The sequence below is a fragment of the Anser brachyrhynchus genome, assembly GCF_964034855.1.
Source record: "Anser brachyrhynchus genome assembly, chromosome: 1".
In the NCBI taxonomy this organism is placed as follows: Eukaryota; Metazoa; Chordata; class Aves; order Anseriformes; family Anatidae; genus Anser; species Anser brachyrhynchus.
Genome location: NC_137694.1, coordinates 103580761 through 103606294, shown reverse-complemented (window position 1 = coordinate 103606294; position 25534 = coordinate 103580761). Strand labels below are relative to the sequence as shown.

The following is a 25534-nucleotide window of genomic DNA, read 5'->3' as shown; positions in this document are numbered from 1 at the left end:
ATAATTTATGAAAAATAACTGGAATTACTGTGTTTAGGCTATTGACTTTTTTTGTCACTACTGAAAATTCTGATCTTCAGATGCAAAATAAGTGGAAATCAGCTTAGAAATCACCCTTCAGAGAAACAGTGCTTTAACAAAGGTGAATATTCTGCTGTATTGAGAAAATACATAGATTACAGTTTGTTATTTTCAGGTTGTTAACAAATCTACATAAACTAGCCAGTCCCATCCCTGGCCTTAACTATTTCATGAGTCTGCTATTCGCTGGCTAGTCCAGCTTAATACTTGTTTGCAAACAGATGCACTCAGACACTTTCACAGGCACTTCACACTCATGGGTCTCCTTGAATACCAACACAGCTCCTCTGCTCTCCTGATACCCCTAACTGGACACAGGTCCTCTTACTCACTGACTAGTCCAATTTAAAGTTCACCACCAAATTACATATACACACCCCCAAGCAGCCCAGGTATGAGGAAGATACTGGTGCTCCCCCTCAGCAGCCAGCGTCAGACACATGGGCTGTGTCCCATGGTCCTTCTTATCAGTTACAAAGTCCAGGCTGGCTCCCTCCATAAACTATCTATGTAGTTTCTTAATGGCCAATCAATTAAGTGACTAGACTTTTGGACATTTTCATCATCTCCATTATCCCTTCTCTGTCAGGTTTGATAGTCTATGTAGTTTTGTTTGTGGCTTCACCATCTTCACTAGAAAGATCTTTGACTGGATAACCTTAATGAACTAAGTGGTTTCACATTTGACATAGCCTTACAAAACCTATCTTTATTTGGTAGGAGAAATAGCTTGGAAAGTCATGGTGTTGCCCTAAGTAACTGTCTGCTTTGTCTAGTTATATAGAATTCATAAATCTCCCTGAAAAGCTTTACAGATAGCAATGGAAAAAAACAGCAGGTATCTGCTGTGACCTGTTGTACTGGGCTTCCATGACAAGGTTTGGTTGTGGGGGCTCTGCAGGAGTGGCCTCTGAGAAGAATCTGGAAGCTGTCCCAGGTTAGATAAGAGCCAGTTCCAGCCAGCTCCAAAAGGGACCCACCACTGAGCAACACTAGTTGCACCCCTGGGAGAGCATATTTAAGAAAGGGAAAATAAAATGCAGTGTGACAGCAGCTGGGAGAGAGAGGAGTGAGAAAAGCCCTGCAGACACCAAGGTCAGTGCAGTAGGAGGGCAGGAGGTGCACCAGAGCAGAAGTTCCCTTGCGGCCTGTGCAGAGGCCCCTGGTGGAGCAGGCTGTCCCCCTGCAGCCCATGGGTCCCACACGGAGCAGATCTCCACGCTGCAGCCCGTGGAGGAGCCCCCGGTGGAGCAGGTGGATGTGGCCTGGAGGAGGCTGCGGCCCATGGAGAGCCCCCGCAGGAGCAGGCCCCGGGCCGGAGCTGCAGCCCGTGGAGAGGAGCCCACGCAGGAGCAGGGGGTCTGGGGGGAGCTACTGCCTGTGGGGGACCCGTGCTGGAGCAGTTTGCTCCTGGGGGATGGATGGACCCTGTGGTACGGAGCCATGTGGGAGCAGTTCTTGAAGAGCTGCTGCCTGTGGGCAGCCCCCGCAGGCTCAGTTCGGGAAGGACGGCATCCCGTGGGAGGGACCCCATGTGGAGCAGGAGCAGAGAGTGACCGTGAAGGAGCAGCTGAGACAAAGCACTAGGGACTGACAGCAGCCCCCATTCCCTGTTCCCTTGTGCTGCTTGGGGGGGAGACAAAAAAGTGGGTGGCTGGGGGGAAGGTGGTTTTAGTTTGCTTTTAATTTCTCACTGCTCTAGTCTGCTAGTAATAGGCAGTAAACTGTATTACTCTTCCCATGCTGAGTCTGTTTTGCCTGTGACAGTAATTGGTGAGCAATCTCTCTGTCCTGTCTCACATCTTGAACCCTTTTTCATTTTCTCCCCTTCTTTCTCTGAGGAGGAGGATTGAGAGGCAATGTGGTAGAGTTTAGCTAGCCATCAGTGTGAAAGCACCACACCTGTCTGTTCCATTCCCTACAGAGCTCTGGGCTTGCTGCTGCCTCAGGTTATGGGAGACACTAGCTTCAGCTCAGCTGAGGATGCTGTGTCTCATGGCAGTCATCCAGAACAACAGCACCCTGACTCTGCCATTTTACCTTATTAGTTCCTCACTCCTTTTTTTTTTTTTTTGGGGGGGGGGGGTAAAGGCACAGTAAATACAGAAGGGCAGAAAGGAGGACCTCCCTTCTTAACACCCCTGCTGATGTTCTTGCATCATCAGTATCCTATCAACCCTTCCAGACTGTGCTGAGTGGCTTTGGACTGATTTTGAATATAATGAATTGGGTTTCTTCAGCATAATTTTTTGGTTGTCTTTATATTCTAAAGCCATTTCTAGCCAGAGATTAAGAGGAAGATCCACTAAGAGAAGAAAAATGAGGTCCTTTAAAGGTAGTTCTCAGAAATTAGATGACATATTTAGATGTTAGAATGTGCATTCTTTTTGTCTATCCATCTATCACTAAATGTTTCAAAACTTGAAATTCACTTCAGAGGATGATGGGCAAAATTTTTTAAAAGAAGGGAGGAAAATGGAAAGGAGAACTTTCAGTAGTTGAAATGATACTGAGTGCTGGTTATATCAGTGGATGAATATTCATGAAGGGATGTTCAAACAGTAGGAGGAACATGGTTTATCTGTGGTGAGGTATTATGGCCAGGAAACCAGCAATAATGTGTATGCTTGAAGGTAAACTATGTTAAATGTAAGTACAGTATGTAATTTATGTAAGGAACAGTCTTCCAAATACTGCTGAGAGAACTTGCCCTCTTAGATGCTTAACACTTCACAAAGTTGCTTCTAAAGGAAATCATAGGAATAATTCTGATCAAGTTGCAGGAAGGTTCTCTTGTCTAATTTTGGTCATTTTTTATTTCCATTCTCTTCTTCTCAAGTCTCAGTCATCAGCCCCCATTCTTTCAATGGTCCCACTGTTGACCCCTCCTAAATGCAGTGAAGAGTGATACTGCATGAGAAAGGAGAGGGAAACTTTACCTCCTGTTAATTTACTAAGCTGTCCCAGTGCCAGGGCAGCAGAGATATTAAAGCAGGGAAATGCCTGCCATTTCCAAGCACAGATTGAACAGGAGGGGGCAGGGAGTCTCTGGTTACACTCTCCCTCTCCGTCTTTCCCTCACCAGTAACCTCTCTCAGGGTGCTCTGTGGGATTTTAGCTGAAGCCTTGTGTCTGCTTTGCTCCATGATTTTGCAGTGGAGAGCAGAAGGGAAGACATTGCCCTGAACAACCCCTGCTCCACAAAAGGTTGTCTCTGGGGACATGACTAGGGATGCCTCTCCAACAAAAGCATTCCGATACCAACAAACTCTGGTGAGTACAATACCTGCAGAAGGACAAAATATTTCCTACATAATAGCAGTTCCCTTCTCTGCTAAAGGGGCTAAACGCTTTCTTTGCTTACAAATATCCTTCCCTGCTTGTATTAGGAAGAATTTGTGGAAGTTCTGCATGAGCACATGCCCCAGAAGTGCCAAGAGAAAGTGAGAATATATTCTCTTTTTCTCATTATGAAATTGGGAATAGTTTCTAATCCCCATGGGTGAAAAATGTACATCATTGAATTCACCAGATGAGGAAAAATGGGCTGGAGAGACTCAGGGCTGAGTGTGTAGCGACACCTGATTTGCAGAGCTTCATAGAAATGCAGCTGCTCGTTGCGAATTGGTTTCCTTCTTTTCAGAGAACCCCTGAAACCTTTCATTGCCCTCTGTTATGGCTCTCAGAAGAGGTGGTTAGAATTCTGCCATGCTGGGTGTTAATGCATGCTGCGAGAGCACAGACCATGTTGCTCTTATTTGCATCTTTTAGGCACATCCCAGTGGGGTCTTGCACTGCTTTGTTTTATGGATATTTAGATGGAGATTGTTGCTCCATTTCCTGGTTTAAGTACCTGCCAACCATGGTACTAAGATTTATTGCATCCCCTCATGTCTCCTCACTTTTCTGGACAAGTTGAGGAAGCAGTTTGTACGACATCTAAGAAACCACATCCTCTATTCAAGGAATTGGTGTTTGAAATGAGAATTAGCATCAAACACTGCAAATCATCTAATGAACAGCATGAATGGAAATCCCAGCCTCTAAAAATATATGATGGTGACCTGTTCCTACCTGAGCATCCAAAGTTTTTGTAGCAATGTTTGGGGAGAAATTAGACTGTATTGGGGCTGCAACAAGCATGAAATCTCACCTTTTTTGAGCTACTAAAAGAAACATGGAGACCCTCTTTATAGAAGATAGCACACCTGGTGTATTAAGGGAGTTGTACAGTTGCTTGTGGGAACAGAAGGACAGAAGGCTGAGGCAAAGACCAAGAGAGAACCTCTTTTTTTTTTTTTTTTTTGCTGTTAAGTGACCCTGCTTTTGTGCATGACCTAGTGCTTTGTAGATGAATGAAGAATTTTATGATCTTTAATGTGACCCTAAAGCCCTTTAAGACTGAAAGCTTGATTTAAAATCCTGTCTTACAAAATGGATTTAAGTTTCTCAGTGGTCTGCATAGGCACACCACAAGCACCCAGTCTCTTGGTATTTCAGCTCAACTATGTTTTACTGAGAATGCTGCTTATCACTTGTTAAGTGCTAACATTGCTGAAGAAGCCAATTATTACAGTGCAAGGGATGGATTTCATGTCTGTCGTTCTGCTTCTATAGCTCAACACTGAAAGTAGCTTCCTTAGTGTCAGGATTAAATTGCATGAATACTAGAACACTGAGACTGTGGGCCTAATGTACAACACAATGGGACTGCAGTGGCCTGCTCGCGCAGTATACAAACTCGTAAGATTTGTGGAAGGAGAACAAGAGTTGAGTTCTGAGATAAAAAATTCAAACTGAGCTGGTTTCTGAGCTGATCAAATTGTAAAAGGTATTGAACTGTAAGGAAATGCTACAAAATTGAACAAAAGCATTAGTAAAGAAGGGATCATGAGATAGAAAAAGGTCCAGAAACAGAGAGTATGCTACTTGGGAAAAATAGCTATATTTCTTCTGTAACTATAACAAACTCATGAACCTTTGGACTTTTCACTTTTATATTCATTAATTTAGAACGAGACTATTCAGAGTGTTCATACGTGTGCCGGTATTCCTGAAGGCTTGTGGGAAGACACAACTGTTATTAGACTTCCTGAGTTCAAGGAACATAATCTGTATAATTCGAGAAAAGGCAAGTCTCCTTTGGCAAAACGTTTGTAGGTTACTAAGCAGCTATTCAGGAGAGAAAGCAAGCCAGTGTATTCGTAGGTCTGCATTTACTCATAAACATGACTCAAATATTTGTCAGTGAGAGCTTTCGTTGTCTCAACAGGATATGATTGTATAATAAATGGTAGCTGCTTGATCTTCTATCTATCTATCTATCTATCCAAGTGTCTGCATGGACAAACTCAAATCATTTAGTATATTAGTTGAATTCAAGTCACTCACACCTCAGATAAGCTTTATGATCAGAAGGCAACTATACTACAATCTATTTCATTTAAGAATGGGCTATAAATATAGGCATTCTTTGAGAATGATCATATATTTGAGTCCTTTAGGATCAAGAGGAGCACCTAGTTACTGGATCTGTTCAGGCATCAGTGCAAGGTAGATGCTCAATCACTACGATGAAGGATAAAGTATTACTCAAAACAAGAGAAATGAAGAACAGTCATAAGGCTTAGATAGGTGAACATGAGACTACAATTCTCCATGTAGCCATTTCAAGTTGATCCTAGACACTTTGGGGACTTGAGTGTCTTAGCAATTTATGTTTGAGAATTCTACCTTTAGCAACATACTCTTATCAAGGATCATCATTATCACTATCCACTCCACATAATCAATTCTGTTAGTTCTTTCTTGTTTAGTGAAGAGAGAGTAGCAGAAGGTGTATGATTGCTGCCAAACTAATACTACAGACATTAGTTTTCATACATAAAGTCACTGCTCTCTGAGCACACTGGCCTGTAGTCAGAGAGAGAGTAGGTCATCGCCTGGCTTCAAAGACTGTGGAAGTGGCTGCTATTTTCCTCTGATTTATAAAATCTAATGCAGTGTCACAGTCCAATACTTAAGTCATTATACCTTGGGAAGAGGTGAGACAGTAGACTGGGTACTTGCTGGTCAGCATTCCAGGTCACAAATCATCTAAATAACAGATCTGATAAGTCAACTGACCAATTCCTGTCCATCTGTGACTAAAGCATCTCTGTTCATTTATGTAACATGGCCACTTTATTCAATTTCTCACATACTGGCTCAGTCCTTTAGCCATTTATCTCCCATGTTCTCTTTAAGAGATTTCTTTCCCATGTTTTTATTACTTTTTTGTAATTTACTCTTTCATCATTCTCTTGTTATCTTCACGTACCTTTCTCCCACTTTTGTCTTCTGCTGTGTCTCCTCAGTTTGTTTCTCTGATGCTCCTGCTCTCAGTATATATGAAGCCAAGTGTTAGGTTTCACAGCTGTGTTTTTCTCTGTGCCTTCCCCACGTCACTGCCATTGGATTCTTTTCTAAAAATATCCCATGTGACTCTTCCCCTGTGCTGTCCCAAGGCTGTGGGGGGGATCCTCCACAGTCCCTCCTCCTCTTTTGCTTTCTGAAGTTATTGTCAATCATACACAAAGTAATGTTAGAAGGAAGACGAGACCTGGAGATCTGAGGTCATGAGAAAGATCACTTGTGCAGATTTGTACTGCTAATTCCAAAGGTGGAGATGGCAGATGAGACAGACGAATATAGGGTCATGCTCTACCAGGCAAGACATAAGCTCCTGAGAATGACAGTAAAAAAAAAAGAAAAAGAAAAAAAAATAAAAAAAAGAAAAAAAAAAAAAAGGAAGTCTTCACTTACTTGCTGGATGATTAAAAATGCAGGCATTTAAAGAAGTATCACCTACTGTTATAAGGAAACAATTTTTAGCTTCTCACGTCTTGTATGTTGGCAGTACTTGTTGGCTCACAGGGCTGCCTCTACTGAAATTAATAGAGGTGAACAGAAGAGGTCCATTTGTCATCTTCCTGTGAGACTGGAGTTTAATATCTACTGAAGCTAAGAGCTTCCTATTCAGTTATCCACAATATCCACCGTGCCGTCTACTTCCACTTGCTTCAGCATCTGCTGAATCAGTTCTATAGGTATGTTTGAAGGTTGGCATTCATTTCTCTCCCCACTTCCCATTAATGGGATCACAAATCTTGCCTTATCAGAATTTCGCTACAGAAATACATGGTAAGATCTTTTCCAGGCTGCATGGTACAAATGCCTGGGGAATTAAAAAACATTCCCCTGCAATGTAGACATACTAGTGTTCCTCTACGCTTAACTGTCAGTCAGTTGCTGGAAAAACAGATCTCCTCTTTTTGTGCTGTAGGATTGTGTCTGGACATCTTCTATTCAAGGGATGGGTTAATTTTCAGAACGCCTGCAGGTAACAGAATGATTCCAGTGTGAACTGACATCCCAGTAGGAAGGCTGAGGAAGACAGAAATGAGAACAGGCCCAGAAACAACTGGCTTTTTCTTAAAATAACACAGACATTATTTTTAAGATTTTAATAAGGCAGAATACACATGGCATTCACTGATCCTGGATTAGTAGCAGACTGAAGCTTGGTTGGAGTGCAGATTTACTTCTCTACAGTGCCAGACCCTAGAGACATATCATGAGACACTGTTTATAGCTCTCCTAACCACACAGTTTGAACCTCTTCCACAAACAACAAAATAGTGCTGTCTATCACAGCATGGAAGAGATATTTAGATCTGCCTCTACCTGTGTAAAATATGGGGATAGGAAATTCTCATATACTTCACTGTGGCTATAAGCTCCACTGTGAGACCAAGCAGGTGCTTCTTGAAGAATTTCTCTTTTCCAGTGTATGTTGCTAGCAGACCTAGACTTTACAGTTCTAGTAATAATCTATGCTTGTCTGGCAGTATATTTTTTATCTCCATCCAAGAAAAAAATAAAAAAGTAACAGAAAGATTTAGATGGGAAGGGGCCTCTTGCAGTATACAGTCCACACCCCTGCTCCGTCATAGATCTCCCTTGTAATCCATGTCTGTTACCTCTTGGGCATTCCCTGTGCCCCTCTGAGAAGAGTCTGGTTCCATCTTCTCTATACCCTCTCTCTAGGTGGAGTCAGAGCAAAGAGAGCCCCCTCATTCTCCTCCAAGGTGAAAAAAAACAGCTCTTTCATTTTCTCTTCACAGGCTACATGTTCTTTGCTTATAATGCTATGAAAGTTAAGCTTTTCCAAGAACTGTACAGACCTCCAGCCCAAGAAAATAAATGTCACAAGCTGGCAAGATGCTGATCAATCTAATCCTTGACGTTGATCTTTTGTTACCAAAAGTAAAATAACCTGCTTGTGTGTAAATGTCATAAGAGGGCATCCCACATTTGTTTGAAATCTATGGTAGCTACGTGCTATAAGCTCTTTTACATGGACAAAGAAAATACATCATTGTTTTGACAGCTGATACTTGCATAAAAATTTAGCAGTATAGCAGATTAAAGTATTTCAGACAAGTTTATGGGGCCGAGTGAAAGACCACTTTTATTAGCATTCCCGGTATTTCAAAAAGTTAGACCAGTTTCCAGTAAAACCGTCAACGATAGTAAGAAGTGGTGAAATTGGAATACAGATATTACTGCCCAAGCTGTACAGCAGGTGGCATAAGAGGTACAGTACATGAGAAGTAATGCCTCAATACAGAAATGCACAGCAAATACAAAATTTTCCAGGTAAGCTTGGCTACTGTTGTGAATCTATACAAATCAGCAAACAACTTGGTTGTTCTGGAGGTAAACACTGAATAAAAATAAGTTATTGTGTTAATACTTGATTTAGTGAAGCAGCAAGAAGTTGCTACTCAAGTTGCTCAAGTTAGTATTGTCAGAACAGCTCCCAGATACCTCCATGATGCAATGATAACACTGTTCTCTTGTCTTGTTAATGTAGAGGGAGGACAGGCACAGGCTGTTAATGTTGGAGACTAAGTTACCTGAATCTGCTTACTCACACTGTTTTAATTTACCACTGAGTAACCCACTAATCACTAAGTGATTTACTCTTAAGTGACCTGGGGAACCAAATTTCATTGCGGGTTCTCTGCACGTGATGGCATACTATGCTTTTGGATTTGATCATGATGCAAGTGATACAAATCTCCACATTTAACATATGAGTAGCAAAGAGATCCTCGACAAGTTGTTATAGCAACACACAGTCTGTGGACACTACTAAGGATATAACTCAGCTAATGGATTTGCTTGCATTGTTACAACTGAAACACACATCTGTACAACAAATTTCTGCTGCCTGGTGAAGTAATTGATTCTTCTGTGACCTTAAAGGAACCAAATGACTGTTGAGATTGACAAATGAACCAAATGATTGGTGAGATTCATTTCGAGAGAATATTTATAAAAGGTTCAGGCATGTTTGACTATCAGCCATGGGCATGAGAGTAGATTCTAAAAGTGGTTAAGAATACACAGCAACTTCACTGTATTTATTACACAGTGCTAATGCAAGTGTGTTTGGCACCTAGATCTTTTCAAAGAAAGTGATCACCTGCAGCTCTGAAAACTCCAATAAATTATAGGTAGTATGTTTTTTCCTAATTTGATGATGCGAGGAAGCATGGTGTTTAAGAATATTACCTTATGTGTAAAAACATTACCAGTGTTTAAGACAATTACTTTGTGGACCCTCAAGTTCAGACTGAAGTTATGCCAGCCTCATCATTAATGATCTGGATGATGGGGATGAGTAAATCCTCAATAAATTTGCAGAAAGTAGTTGATACATCAGATGGTTGAACACCCATTCAGACCCCAATAGGCTTGAGGAATGGGCAGAGAAGAACCTCATCATGTTTGAAAAAAGGAAATGTAGACTCCTGCATCTGGGTAGGAATGACCCAGTGCATTAGTACATGCTGGGGACTGATCTTCTGGAATGCAGCCCAGCGGAAAATAATGTAAGGGTCCTACTGGTCACCCAGTTGAACATGAGCCATCAATAGTCCCTTGCTGCAAAGAAAGCTGATGGTATCCTGGGCTACTTAAGGAGGCAGGATGCCACCAAATCAAGGGAGGTGGTCCTTCCCCTCTGTTCAGCACTGGTGAGGCCACACCTGGAGTACTGTGTCCTCTCCAGTACAAAAAATTACAGACCTACTGGAGCGAGTCAAAAAAAAGACCACAAAGATAATGAAGGTACTGGAGCATTTCTCATATAAGGAAATGTTGAGAGCTGGCATTGTTTAGCCTGGAGAACTCTTATTGTCTGATGGGAGGCTGAAACAGACCAAGGCAGACTCTCCTCAGTGGTGGCCAGCGACATGACAAGAGGGAGTGGAAACGAACTGAAACATGGGAAATTCTGTTTCAATATAAGAAAGGAATTTCTTTACTGTGAGGGTGACTGAACACCAGAACAAGTAGCCCAGGGTGCTTGTGGAATCTATATCCTTGGAGATATTCAAAAGCTGTCTGAACATAGTCCAGGGCAACTTGTTCCAGCTGACAGTGCTTGAGCATTGTCACAGAATCACAGAATCATTTAGGTTGGAAGAGACCTCCAAGATCATCTAGTCCAACCTCTGACCTAACACTAACAAGTCCTCCACTAAACCATATCACTAAGCTCTACATCTAAACGTCTCTTAAAGACCTCCAGGGATGGTGACTCAACCACTTCCATGGGGAGCCCATTCCAATGCCTAACAACCCTTTCAGTAAAGAAGTTCTTCCTAACATCCAACCTAAACCTCCCCTGGCGCAACTTTAGCCCATTCCCCCTCATCCTATCACTGGGCACGTGAGAGAATAGATTAATCCCCACCTCGCTACAGCCTCCTTTAAGGTACCTGTAGAGAGCGATAAGGTTGCCCCTGAGCCTCCTCTTCTCCAGGCTGAACAACCCCAGCTCCCTCAGCCGCTCCTCGTACGACTTGTTCTCCAGACCCCTCACCAGCTTCATTGCCCTTCTCTGGACACGCTTGAGCACCTTGATGTTCTTCTTGTACTGAGGGGCCCAAAACTGAACGCAGTACTCGAGGTGCGGCCTCACCAGAGCCGAGTACAGGGGGACAATCACTTCCCTGGTCCTGCTGGCTACACTGTTTCTTATACAAGCCAGGATGCTGTTGGCCTTCTTGGCCACCTGAGCACACTGCTGGATCATATTCAGCTGACTATCAACCAATACTCCCACGTCTTTCTCTGCCAGGCAGCTTTCCGGCCACTCATCTCCCAGCCTGTAGCTCTGCTTGGGGTTGTTGCGCCCCAGGTGCACTCGATCCCCTCATCCAGATCATCAATAAAGATATTAAAGTGAACTGGCCCTAATACTGAGCCCTGGGGGACTCCACTAGTGGCCGGCCTCCAACTGGATTTAACTCCATTCACCACGACTCTTTGGGCCCAGCTACCCATCTTGTTTTTAACCCAACGAAGCGTATGGCAGTCCAAACCATGAGCAGCCAGCTTCTTCAGGACAATGCTGTGGGAAACGGTGTCAAAAGCCCTACTGAAGTCAAGGTAGACCACATCCACAGCCTTTCCCTCATCCATTAAGCACGTCACTTTGTCATAGAAGATCAGGTTCATCAAGCAGTACCTGCCTTTCATAAACCCATGCTGATTGGGCCTGATCGCCTGGTTGCAGGCATCATCCTTGTGTTGGACAAGACACCAGATGACTCTTCCAAGCTCAAATATTCTGTGATTAATTATAGTGCTCAGAGGAACAGTAGTGCAAATTACCTAATGGTCAACAACATTACTGTGTTCTAAATATGACACAGAATTTTTTTGCATTCCTCATCTGTAACAGACTGTCTTATCTACCCTTATTTTTAAAGGACTCACAAAAAAATTATTTACTTCTGTTACAGAAGAGCAAATTAAAACTGTTTGCATCTAAATTCCAAGAAGCTGTGACTTCAATATAACAAGATGCATTTTGTCTGACCGACAATTTATTTCTTGTTCTTGTTGTGGTTTAAAACTTGTAGGCAGCTAAGTACCACACAGCTGCTCTCTCACTCCCCGTCCTCAGTAGGACTGGGAGAGGGGAGCGGAGGGGAGGGGAGAGGGGGAAATGACATGGGAAAAAAAAAAGAAAGAAAAAAAAACTTGCAGGTTTGAGATAAGGAGAGGCTTAATTAAGGAAAAACAAACAAACAAAAAAAAAAAAAAAACAAGCAAAGGCCACATGGAAGCAAAAGGAGAAAGAAAAATATTCTCTACTTCCCATCAGCAAATGATGTTCACCAACTTCTTGGGAAGCAGGGCCTCAATATGTCTAGCAGTTGCTTGGGAAGACAAACAGTTTCATAACAAGTGTGTGCCCCTCCCTCCTTATTTTCCCCCAGCTGTTATTGGTGAGCATGACATCATAGGGTATGGAATATCCTTTTGGTCAGTTTAGGTCAGCTGTGCTGGCTATGTCCCCTCCCCTCCTCTTGACCACCCCCAGACTACTAGCCTTTTTTGGTGAGGGGGTTGGAGAGAGAGCCTTTTCACTGTCCCAGTGCTGCTCAGCAATAGCCAAAAAGGTAGTGTGATACCAAGTCTACAAGTGCAAAGCACAGCACTATATGGGCTGCTGTGGGGCAGGCTAACTCCATCCCAGCCAGACCCAGTACAGTTCTGAAGCCGCTACCTACCTCCTGAGATATAACAGAAGTGTGAATAAACCTTCACTTTTTCCTTATCGCTCATGATTTTATTCATGTTCAGCCCTTGTTGCTCTTTCCAGCCTGGGAGGTTCAAGTCTACTTAGTTGTTCCTCATACAGAAGCTATTCCATAATTTTAACCATCCTCTGTAATTCATCCAATTCTACCACATTATTTTTGAAATCAGGGGAAACAGAAATGCAAATATTACCCAGAATGTAAATGCACCCTGCATTTCATCTAGCCCTCTTTTCCTATTTCTGAAAAAATGGTTCAGAATATTGAGGGAACCATTATCATGTACAATCTCTTTAAGTCCAAGACCTCACTCTTACATAGTAAGAGTTAACTTAAAATAGCAGCAGATAGCTTATTCTTGTGCTAGAATGTCTGTTCCTCCCCCGAGTCATCACTTTATACTTATTGAGACTGTTTCATCTGCCATTTTATTATTTGGTCATTCTGTTAAGGTCCTTATCCAGTTCTTCACTCAGCCTTTGGTTTTACTTCTTTTATTTTACTGGATTGGTTGCCCACATCCTTTGGGAGATTGCAACTTCTTAGGTATAAACGGGGAACATCATATTGGGAAATTCCTAAAGCATGCTGAAGATGACTTCCTGTCACAAATGCTTAGTGAGCCAACTAGGAAAGGTGCCCTCCTAGATATGTTGTTTGAGAATAGGGAGAAGGCCTTGTGCGAGAGGTGATTGTAGGTGGCTGTCTTGGCCACAGTGATAATGAAATAGTTGAGTTGAGAATTTTGGGCACAAGGAAAATAAGGTCCACAGAGTTGCCACCCTGGACATTAAGAGAGCAAGCTTTAAACCACTCTGGGAGATAGTTAGCAGTGTCCCCTGAGAATCTACTCTAGAGCATTTAGGGATTCATGAGAACTGGTCGCTTTTCAAGAACCACCTTTAAAAGCCCAGGAGCAGGCAATCCCACCGTGTTGCAAGTCAACTAAGTGGAGTAGAAGACTACCTGGCTGAATAGCAAACTTCTTCTGGAACCAGGACAGAAAAAGAAAATACTTTTGTAAGCAAGGTCTGGCTTCACAGAAAGAGTACAGAGCTGCAGTTAGCATCTGCAGGGAGAAAACAAGAGAAGCCAAATCTCAACTTGAGTTGACATTGGCCACTGTGGTGTCAGACAAACAAAAAAGGCTTTTTCAAATATGTCAACACCAGGAGGAGTTTTAAGGAAAGCATTAGACTGATATTTGATGAATTTCGTCACCCAACAAGTAGGGATGAGGAGAAGGCAGAGCCATTTAAAGCCTATTTTGCATCAGTTTTTGATCTTAATGACAGAACTTGGGCTGCCCAGTCCTCAGAGTTGGGACACCCTGACTGGGGGAACAGTGACTTTCTACCCGTGGTGACCAACACTGGACTCAATTCCAGGGCTGGTTCTGTTCAACATTTTTATCTACTAGCCGGATACAGGACTTCATAGAATCATTAAGGTTGGAAAAGACCTCCAAGATCATCTGGTCCAACCATCACCCTACTAACAAGGTCACCCACTAAATCATGACCCTACCCGCCAAGTCCAACCTTTCCTTAAACACCTACAGGGATGGTGACACCACCTCCCTGGGCAACCCGTTCCAATGCCTAACTACTCTTTCTGAGAAGAAATGTCTCCTAATTTCCAACCTGAACCTCCCCTGGTGCAACTTGAGGCCATTCTCTCTTGTCCTATCACTAGTTATCTGTGAGAAGAGGCTGACACCCAGCCCCCCACAACTGCCTTTCAGGTAGCTGTAGAGAGCAATAAGGTATCACCTGAGCCTCCTCTTCTCCAGACTAAACAACCCCACTTCCCTCAGTCGCTCCTCATAGGACTTGTGGTCCAGGCCCTTCACCAGCTTCTCTGGACATGCTCCAGGACCTCGATATCCTTCTTGTACTGAGGGGCCCAAAGCTGAACACAGTACTCAAGGTGCAGCCTCACCAGAGCAGAGTACAAGGGGATCACCTCCCTGGTCCTGCTGGCTACACTATTTCTGATACAGGCCAGGATGCCATTGGCTTTCTTGGCCACCTGGGCACACTGCCAGCTCATGTTCATGGCCAGTTCATGTTCACTGCCAGTTCATGTTCGTGTTCATGGCTCATGGCGAGCATCAACCAGCACCTCCAGATCTTTTTCCTCTGCACAGCTTTCCAGCCACAAAGCCCCAAGCCTGTAGCACTGCATAGGGTTGTTGTGGCCAAAGTGCAAGACCCGGCACTTAGCCATATTGAATCTCATCCCATTGGCCTCTGGCCATTGACCCATCCTGTCCAGATCCATCTGCGGGGCCTTCCTACACTCCGGCAGATTGATACTTCTCCCCAATTTGCTGTCATCTGCAAACTTACTGAGGGTGCACTCAATTCCCTCATCCAAATCATCATTGAAGATATTAAAGAGGATGAGCCCCAACACTGACCCATGAGGAACACCACTCATGACTGGTCACCAGCTGGATTTCACTCCATTCCCCACTACTCTCTGGGCCCAGCCATCCAGCCGGTTTTTAACCCAGCAAAGAGTGTACCTGTCTAAACCATGGGCTGCCAGCTTCTCCAGGAGAATACTGTGGGAGACCATGTCAAAGGCCTCACTGAAGTCTAGGTAGACTACACCAAGAGCCTTTCCCTCATCCACCAGGCAGGTCACCCAGTCATACAAGGAGATGAGGCTGGTCAGGCAGGACTTACTTTTCATGAACCCATGCTCATTGGGCGTGATCCCTTGCTTGTCCCACATACATTGCATGATTGCATTCAAGATGACCTGTTCCATTACCTTTCCTGGCACCGAGGTCAGGCTGACAGGCCTGTAGTTCCCTGGGTCCTCCTTACAACCCTTCTTATACATGGACTTCATATTAGAAGTCTCCAGTCATCTGGGACCTCCCCAGATGACCATGACTGCTGATAGATGATGGAAAGCAGCTTGGCAGTCACATCTGCCAGCTCCCTCAACACCCTCAGGTAGATCCCATCTAGCCCCGTGGACTTGTGACAGTCCAGGTGGAGCAGCAGGTCTCTGTTTTCAGATGAACTGCGGGGGTATCTTCTGCTCCCCGTCCCAGACTTCCAGGTCAGGAGGCTCAGTACTCCAGCCTGAATTATCACTAAGGGGTAATAATCAGAGGGGCGAACAAGGTCAGGAAGTTTCCTAGTAATGTCCCTGACCCGGGCCCCAGGGAAGCAGCAGACTTCCCTATGGGTAGGGTCTGGCCGACATATGGGGCGCTCTGTTCCCCTCAGAAGGGAGTCACCTATGACCATTACCCTTCTTTCTTCCTTGGTGGAGGAAGTCTTGAGGAGTGGAGTTGACTTCCTTGCCCTAGACTGCCTCCTGGGTGCACTTCCCCCACATCCTCACCACCCTGTCCCTCGAGCTCTAGGATCTCAAACCTGTTGTGTAAGGGCAGCTGGACAGGCAAGGCGTGTAATGAGGGGGGTCACCTGCGATGCCAAGCAGGGACCTGTTTCCATTCTTCTGCACCTCTCAAGTCCCCTCCCTCTGCCCGACGGGGCAGGAGGTCCATCACTTTTTGGGGTGTGGCACCCTCTGTGCACAAACTGCCACACCATGCCCTGTTTGCCTGCCCTGGTCGCCCATGCTTCCCAGGGGCTGCCTTTGTACAATGAGGGGGGCTTCTGGCTCCACCAGTGCCTCATCAGCCACCCTCAAGAGGGCTGCTGGGTCCTGGCAGCTCCCTTGGCTGCCTCAAGTGGCCTCGATGCCAGAAAAGTGCCTGCCCACTGCAATCCCCCACTCTGCTGCAGAACAGGACTGTCTCGGAGCTGATCACCTGGCGAATTGAACGCATCCTTAGCAAGTTCACTGATGGTATTAACTTGGGAGATGCTGTTGACTCTGTGGAGAAACAAGAGGCCTTACAGAGGACTTGCAAGAGGCCTTAAAGAGGCCTCCAATCCAGATAAATTGGAGCATTGGGCAATCAGCAGCAGCATGAAGTTCAGCAAAGGAAAGTGATGGGTTCTGCGCCTGGGACAGAGTAATACCAAACCCAGGCACAGGCTGGGAGACAAGTGGCTGGCTCAGCAGAAAGGGGCTGGTAGTTGACAGTAGGCTTAACATGAGGCATCAGTGTGCCCAGGCAGCCAAGAGAGCTGTCCTGGTTTCAGTTAGGACAGAGTTAATTTTCCTCCTAGTAGCTGGTAGGGTGCTATGTTTTGGATTAGTATGAGAAGAGTGCTGATAACATGCTGATGTTTTAATTGTTGCAGAGTAGTGCTTACACCAAGCCAAGGACTTTTCGGCTTCTCGCTCTGTCCTGCCAGCGAGCAGGCTGGGGGTGCAGCAGGAGCTGGGAGGGGACAGACCCAGGACAGCTGATCCAAACTGGCCAAAGGGGTATTCCATACCATCTGACGTCATGCTAAACAATATACAGGGGTGGCTAGCTGGGGGGGGGGGGCTGACTGCTCAGGTATAGGCTGGGCATCGGTCAGCGGGTGGTGAGCAATTGCATTGTGCATCACTTGTTTCGTACACATTAGTAGTAGTAGTACTATTATTATTATTATTATTGTTATTATTAGTTTCCTGTCTTAATAAACTGTCTCTATCTCAGCCCACAGGCTTCACTTTCCCGTTTCTCTCCCCCATCCCAGAGAGGGAGGGGGGAGGGTGAGCGAACAGCTGTGTGGTGTTTAGCTGCCAGCCGGGTTAAACCACAACAAGAGCAAACATTTTGTGTTGCCTTAAACGCAGCATAGCCAGCTGGTCAAAAGAGGTGATTCTCCCACTGTATTTAACATTGGTGTGGCCTCTCCTTGAATATTGTGTGCAGTTCTGGGCTCCACAATATAAAAAGGATAGTAAAATACTTGAATGCATGCAGAGGAAGGCAGAAAAGACTTACAGTCTTTGGTTGGAAAGGGCTGAAAGGCATGTCCTAGGCTGAGGACACTTAGGTTGTCTAATCTGGAAAAACAGAGTCTAAGTGGTGACCTCATTGCTGTCTGCAACTTCCTGAGCAGGGGAAATGGAAAGGGAGGTGCTGATCTCTCCTCCCTGATAACCAATGATAGGACATGAAGGAATGGCAGAAACGTGTACCAGGGAAGGTTCAGACTAGATATTAGGTAAAAAAGTTTTACAGTCAGGGTGGTCAAGGACTGGAACAGGTTTCCCAGTGAGGTGGTTGATGCCCCATGCCTGATGATGTTCAAGAGGCTTTTGGATAATGCCCTTAATAATATGATTTAACTTTTGGTTAGCCCTTAGGTGGTCAGGCAGTTCAACTCTTTGCAGATCCCTTCCAACTGAACTATTCTAATTCTAAATGACTTATTGGTAAACTGTCACTCCTTTTCAAGACCAAAGAGGAATTTGCTGCCATCAAGTTTATAATCAGCAGTAGAGGACAGCACACTTTGTGTACTCCGCTTTTAGTTCTGATTCCATACATAAATAGGGCATGTTGGAAAGCTCATTTCCATTAACTAGAAATATATAAATGCCCCAGGCCCATAGAGTAAAAGAACAGATTCACCTAAGCTTTGCAGGAATGGTAAAGTCAAATGCAATATTAAACAGATCTCAGCTCTGCTACGTACTAGTGACTAAAGAAACAGCCAGTGTAGTAAAGGAAGTTTAGTCCATAGTTACATGAAAATCTTTCTGTTGGGAATAGAAAGCAAGGGTTAATTAAAGGTGAAGTTCTTCTCTTGCCTAAGCATGTGTTTTAATTCTTCATTTGAGAGTATATTATAGCTGAGATGATCTATTGACTAGCACATGTAGGAGCTTCTTAATGCTGCTTCCCTGACCTGTTGTGAACACATTCTAAGCACGACACTTGAGAAGTTAACCACATAAAGACATGAATGTTTTTCTATCAGTTTACCTTCCAGAATGCTAAGGCCACACATATCAGAGCTGGTGCAAGGAAGAGAATGTGACTGCCCTTTTATGCCACTCACAGTTGTGAGTCAGCTGTGAAGGTTCAGGTCAACTCTGAAAAATCTTGAACTACCGTGTGTTCTCTCTCTTCTCTATCTTTCAAAAGCTGTCTGGATTACTCTTACCCCTGTGACCCTTAAAGAGTTCCTTTTTCCTTTCGACTTACACCTTATGTTATACATTCAGCTTATATATATACCTTATATATACTGCCCTTATACCAAAAGATAAATGACCAGACTTCAGACTGTCCGGAAAGGGAAGACCTTTCCAAACAGGAAAGGAGAAAGGGAGAAAGATTAAGGGAGATTAGGTCCAAGATCCTATACATTACTGACTTTTGATTAGGCAGATGCACAGTGTGACAGGCAGCATTTTTACTGCTTAGGGCTCAGATAGTGTAGGATATTCAAGCCCAACTGGTAGCCCTTTAATACAGGCCCACAGGAAGAGTCAAAATATCTGCAGGAATTAGGCATCTTTCACTCTCCATCACTAGCCTTGAACCACTCCGTGTCACCTTCACTCTTTACAAACTGCTTTATCACTGTGGGAAACTGTTCCAATACTACATAGGCTATAAAGCTACCTGTAGGCGTAACTGTGTCAAAGAAACACCACTCTTAAAGAGCCACTCAATCACAACAGTTTAAATTTGTGAGGCAGTAACAAGAACTGCCCAGTGTAACCCCCCTGGGTCAACATCTGTGAGCCCTGCTCTACTCTTTTATCTGAGCAATATCTTAAGGAACAGAATGCCAGGGGTGAGGCAGGTACTGGACTGACCTGTTTCATTCTGAAGAACCAGTCCTGGGAAAGAAAAGGAAGGAATTCATATTTCCTCAGTTGGCAGAAAGATATTCAATAAATATAACTTGCTTATTATTTCTTGATGTGCTATTTCCTCCAGCCTTGTTGGTTTTATTTTCTATTCAAGCATCTAACTTCTGATACCTTACAAAACGTGGCATCATCATAGCAAGTATGTAGCACAATTTAGTATAATGTGATAACAAAACACCCTTAGATACTCTGGCATACCATTTCCAAATCGTTTCCCAAGGATTTTTGACTCTTTCACAACCTTTAGTTGTTTTTATTTCCAACACAACCCCTTTCTGTGAGTGTAGTCTTCTATCTCCTTCTCAGTTTCCCAGATCAGTGTGTTTGGGTCTGTAGTGAATGGGTATTATCTAAAGAGAATAGGCAATCGTTAACTGATGACATTTTTGTATTGAATCTTGAGGACTATGGGATTGACACAGCCAATTCCATAACAGTACAACAGCTGACTGTTTACACTTTTGAGAGTAAAGTTTCTCTTTAGTCTTCCCACAGGAACTACAGTGTCCATGTTAGGATGGACAGTAGGCCAACAAGAAGTGACAGCAGCCCTCACAGAGAGTAGATGGTTGTATGGGAAGGACAACAGTCCAGTGTCAGAGGCTGTCCATGAGAAGTTCCAGTGTAACATACAGAAGCTATCTAGTCAGGAATGGCTCAGCCTGATCTCCTTCATTTGGATGTAAGGTGAAAGAAATACTGTTGAATGGCTGGAGATGGTACCAGGTATCTATTAGGGAGGGCTGACCTCCTGCCTTCGTCATGATATCAGCCTTGCATTTCCAATGCAACTCTGTGGTATAGGACAGAAGTAAAATTCACAGCCAGGGCCAGACATTCCTTAGTATTGATACTGCTGTGGAAGGCCTCTTCATAAAAATAACATTGCAGACCTGGTATCAGAACACGGGTGCTAAAGGCTTTAGTGCACTTCCAACCAGTTCTGAATTTGCAGTAGCTGATTTAGTAGAATGATCATGTTCCCCAAAACTCAAGACTATAGGTCAAGAGAGGAGATAGGACTGTAATGATCAGTGAGGCAAAATTCAATATGAAACCTAAGTATCCAAGTGGTCCTGCCACAAAGGACAACATATGTTCATCATGTCTTCTAGGTTCTTTGGGAGTAGCAACAGCACTTTCTGATCTTTGCATCCTTCATATTGCCTCTGAACAATATAAACGCAGGGACCAGTTGAGGTGTATCACATGGTTTTCATTCCACATATTTGTTTTGACCTTATCTGTGGCATGGGACTGGTGCAGTCAGGCTGCATGTGCAGCCTTCTTCGAAAACCATTGCTCTGCCATTTCTTCCGGTGCCTTTGCCTATATACACTCTCATTATTGCTATGTGTAAATGTAGTGTTTCCATTAAAAACCTTTATAGGATCACTGCTTCATCAGAGACATCCATGAGGCAGCTAAAGTAGACCATTCTCTAGCCCTGCAGCAACTAGCTTGGCAGTCGGATTGGTGAAGGTCTCCTGAAGGAACACAATGCCTAAATCAAGGAGTGTAACCAGCCCCTTCAAAGATCTTACCTCCATCCCATGGAGTTTAATGAAGAGATTTTGATCTGTTTCACCAGGAGGCTGAGGAACCTGGTGCCCAGCAGTGGTGGTGCCAGTGGTACCAACAGAGCTGTATAACAGCAAGTCATATAGACAGAGCTACAGTCCCAAGGGTGCTGGAAAGCATTCTGTCTCCTGGGTCCCCTTCCCTCCTTGAACAGGGCCCTCACTGATGAAGATGATGTGGTAATCTGCCATGGCAAGGGTCAGATGTATCTTCTTTCCAGAGCAATGAATTTTCAGTAGGTAGCACAGCTTTTCCCTCAGCATGATGAGTCTAAGGAGTCTGCGGACCTGTGTAAACCCACAGTCCTTGTAGTGCCCAAAAGCTTCTGGACTGAGACATTCCTGTCCCTCTCTTGCTAAATAAATAAATAAATAAATCTCCAGCACAGCACAGCCAGTGCACCTAACAGAGAACACAGACTCCTCCCCACACAAAGACAAGCCGCAGAGCAAGTGGTCTAGCTTTTCAGAGGCCACATGAACACCAAACACCTCCTGAAGGTCGATCAATGTAGGGGGAAGATAACTTCAGGGACAGCAGGGAAAATCAGGGGGTGGGGTTAGAGGCTGGGGTATTAGTGGTTGTTCAAGAAGCAGACACGTTTCAGACACATAATCTATTTCTTTTTCGTTTTGGGGGGTGGTCCTTTGGGGACCCAGGAGTTGGACTCGATGATCCTTGGGCTCTGGTCAATAGCTTATAATGTTGATCCACAGTCACTCCCTGGATTCCTGTTCCAAATTTAACATTTTCAGATGATGTGGACATTAAATGTCAGCCCTAGTACCCAACACCATTTGCAGTATACATTCTTGCACTTATTCTGCTGACTTATTTTGTCCTAGATTTGAAATACGAGGCTACCTTGAAATACTACCTATTCCTGTCTCTTCAGTATCTGGAGACTTGCTCCCTCATGGCCCTGGAGTCCTTTTTCCACTTTCTTCCCCCTTGTGACAGTCAAAATTGCTTCTTACTGGTAAGCATACAGCAGCTTTGTTTTAATGAGTTCCACAGAGAAATTTCTGCAGCCTTCATGACAAAGAGTGACTCAGCACCTCAACCTGGGTGCACTTGCTACATGCAGTTCTTCCCTTTCGTCAACACTTTCTCAAAAATCAAAGTACAGGACTGATAGAAGAGGGAGGGTGTCCAGTGACTGTCATGCTGGCTCTCACTATCATCCCTGTAACAACAGCCAGTGATAACAAGAAAGGTTATTTCCACGGTGGAATTGCTTTGCCCTTGTTTGTGATTGATTTATTTTTTTTGGCTATCAAAAGAACTACTCTCTTCTTCCTTCTGTTTATCTTCATCCTTATCTCATATTATTATCAGGGACTGTTGTATGGGAAACAGGGAAGACTTGTTGTTTTGAGGCTACAAGACTACTTGTGTGCAGGAAGCTTATGTGTGCATTTATGGGTAGCTGCATTTGGACAGAAGAAGGACAAGGGAAATGGGAAGCATAGTCAAAAGTGTACAAGATTTAAAAGACTAGTTTTTATAGTAAATGGTATTTAAAAATATTAAATGGTAGTGATAATATGTCTGTACTATGACTTCTATATTGACATCATTTATCTCATCTATGGCTTCTATATTGACATCATTTATCTCAACTGAGACAGGACAGGACACACTAGTACAGTCAAAGCAAATAGTACTTGACATCCATGGAATTCATGAATAATTTATATCACTTGCACTAGTAATACAATTAAAGTGGTGAAATTCTGAAATGTAGGCAAGACCTTAGTATTACAAAGAAAAGGTTCATAGTTGCTTAAGACAGCCCCTTTCCTCATTTCTAGATGTGTTCCTGCCTCTTTCTTTCCTAGCATTCCTGTGGCCATGCATCAGCTAGATCAAAGAGCTGAGCTGCCTGAAAATGTTTTTTTTTATTATTTTTTCTTGCATGAGCTTCTTGATCATTAGTTCCAGTATCTAACAAAGTCAGACTGTCCTTTTCAACCAGCCTGTTCCTTAGGTCCCCTATGCCAGTAATGTGATCACATTCTCAGGGACATTAACAGATTCTTGGAGCTCAAGGAAATGTCTTTTCAAGCATTTCAAATTTGAACAAGAATTAGGAAAATGAAATCTATTTTTGCTTTTCTTGTATACCTCTAATCCTAGCCAGGGCCTCCCAGAGATGTCTGTGCATACTTAAGGCCTCTTCTTCCTGCCCAAATACGTCTCAGTGTTCTCCTAACATGTATTTTAAACCTTACCTTTTCACAAAGTCCAAATAATTTTATTTTATAAGTCTATCTTCCTCCTAAACTTTTCAGCTATGATAACACTTTTTCCTAGTTGTCTGTGGTTGATGTAGGAGGCAGCAGTCTTCTCTTGAAATTAGCCAAGTCCTATACAGAATCAAGAGCCCTAGCACAGCCTGTGCCAGCCCATTTCTATACAGCTCATTACTACATTTTCTTCCCACCCTTATGATGTCAGGCATGCTGCTTTCAACCAGTATAACTGCATGACTGACAGATTAAATGTGTGTCTATTAATTTTACCTGTGCAACAAGCAATCTGCAGGGAAGAGGGGAAGAAAGGCACAAATCATCTATGGGAGCATGGCCTGCCTCTCACCTCTGAAGAATGTTTTTTTCTGACAATAAAACACAGAACATGATGCAGGTGGCTTATTAGGGAATACTCATTATTTGGAATCAGAGCTTGTCATCTAGATAGAGATGTAAAGAGTGATTGCCCAGAGTTTGTAGACTCTCCATCCTAGAACAATAAATTCACAAGCTTGGAAGCATCCCTAATGAGTTTTGATCACTAGAGATGAACCTGCATTTCCTAGACATTCCTAAGTCTCTTCTCATAAAAATGCCTTCAAGCTTATACTTCGGATCATGTTTGTTAATGCAGCATTATTCTAGAAAATAAGCAGAGATCCACTGAACCCACTTCAAACCGTGCATTGAGTGTTCTTACTGACTAGCTGCTTTTGAATGCATAATACAGCTGTAAAAAGTTTTGTGCTTCTCACCAGCATGTAGTCTATTTTTAATTTTTATCTCTTCTTTTTGGTATACCTCTTTGATATTTTCATACATACTATGCATATTTGTTCTCAATTTATTCTAAGGCAAGGCAATCAGATCTTCCCCCATCAGCAAAGTACCTCTTGTTTTGGAGAGCCATTTTGTTTTAATAGAAGCTATACAGTGCCATAGGGTAAAGAGTCTCAGACAAAATTGAGGGTTGCAATTTAAGAGGAGCAGCTGTAGGGGAAGAGCCTTAGAAAGGAGCCCAGCCTTAGAAGTGTGGAAACAATCTCCTAGGCAACGGAGTAGGAGCACAAAATTTTAGCAGCTCAGAAAGTCACCATGTTAATTGCAACCAAGCTGGACCTGGAAGCAAGAATGTACCCTGCAAAGTCACAGTGGATGGGGAAGTGTTTTGTATAAACTATAAATTTATTGCTGTACTGCATGACATATATGCTTGGAGTTTTCTCTATTTGAAAAAATCAAATAATCCTGTTTTTATTCTAGTAAAGACTAGTGTGTTTTTTGAATTTTGAACCCTGCTGATCCTAACTGGAGAGCTCACCAGGACATCTAGACAGATCTGTCTTTAAGTTCTGGACGAGTTGGGATCAATTTATGAAACCTAATTTTGCTGTATTCTCTTTCTTCTGGTTTTGTGGGTCTCACTCTTGCTGCTGGGTTTGTTAAATTTCTCTCTATTTGTTCTTTTCACACTCAGGTCCAAACTGTGACTATACTGTAATGTAAGATAAGACAATCCCAAATTAACAAGTTAGCTACCCATCTCACTTCATTTTTGCCAAGTCATGGCATATCATGATCTGTTCAAGTTTCCTTCCAGGTTCATCTATTTCAACATTTACTTTAGTGGGACCTTCATGTCCCTGTTTTCCTTTAAGTGTTTATCTGGTTACAATCATGAGATCTTTTTTTTAAATTCTGACTCTTTTCTGGTAACTCCATCATTCCCCTGTTTAAGTTATCACATAATAATTCTCAAGATCTGCCCTGTTTCTGTCAATTCTGTTCTGTTCAGTCTGGTATTAGTCAGTACATGTCCTCTTAAATATCTTCATATTAGCTTGTCACCTCTCAGTGATAAAAGCCCATAAACTTTCTGGACAACTTTTTACTTTTCACTGTGAACTGAACCTGTCTTTCCAATTATCTTTGAGAGTCCCCTGTCATCATCTCTCCATATTCAGTCTTGTTTACAATGTGTTGTTGCACAGCTTAAATGTCTCACTTTTTCTGCTGTTCGAGCCCTAGTCCATGGTATATTTCTTTCTTTCACTATAAAAGCATCTTTTCTCCATCTCCTTCTCTCTTCCTAACTCAAAGCATTCTTTCTCTCCCAGAGTTCCAACTGCATTCTATAGTGTTTTAAAGCCTCCACAAGTATCTTGTCTAATAAAATGTCCCATTTAAACA

At 43.3% G+C, this 25534-nt stretch overlaps 1 protein-coding gene across 13 annotated transcripts in view; it reads left to right on the top strand.

The window, feature by feature from the left end:
- The first annotated feature begins 2161 nt into the window (after nt 1-2161).
- Nucleotides 2162-25534, top strand: part of CLCN1 (chloride voltage-gated channel 1) — an 84644-nt gene continuing 61271 nt past the window's right edge. For 11 of the 13 annotated variants that reach the window (XR_013948850.1, XR_013948851.1, XM_080586128.1 and 8 more), the window contains exon 1: nt 2162-3354. Coding sequence is in view for 8 of the 13 variants with exons in the window: in XM_080586134.1 (XP_080442260.1) it covers nt 3304-3354 (51 nt within the window). In the remaining 5 variants the exon portion in view is untranslated. Of the gene's footprint in view, nt 3355-5094; nt 5213-21934; nt 22069-25534 lie in introns of all 13 variants that reach the window. The other 2 variants (XM_080586132.1, XM_080586136.1) reach the window with 2 other exon arrangements.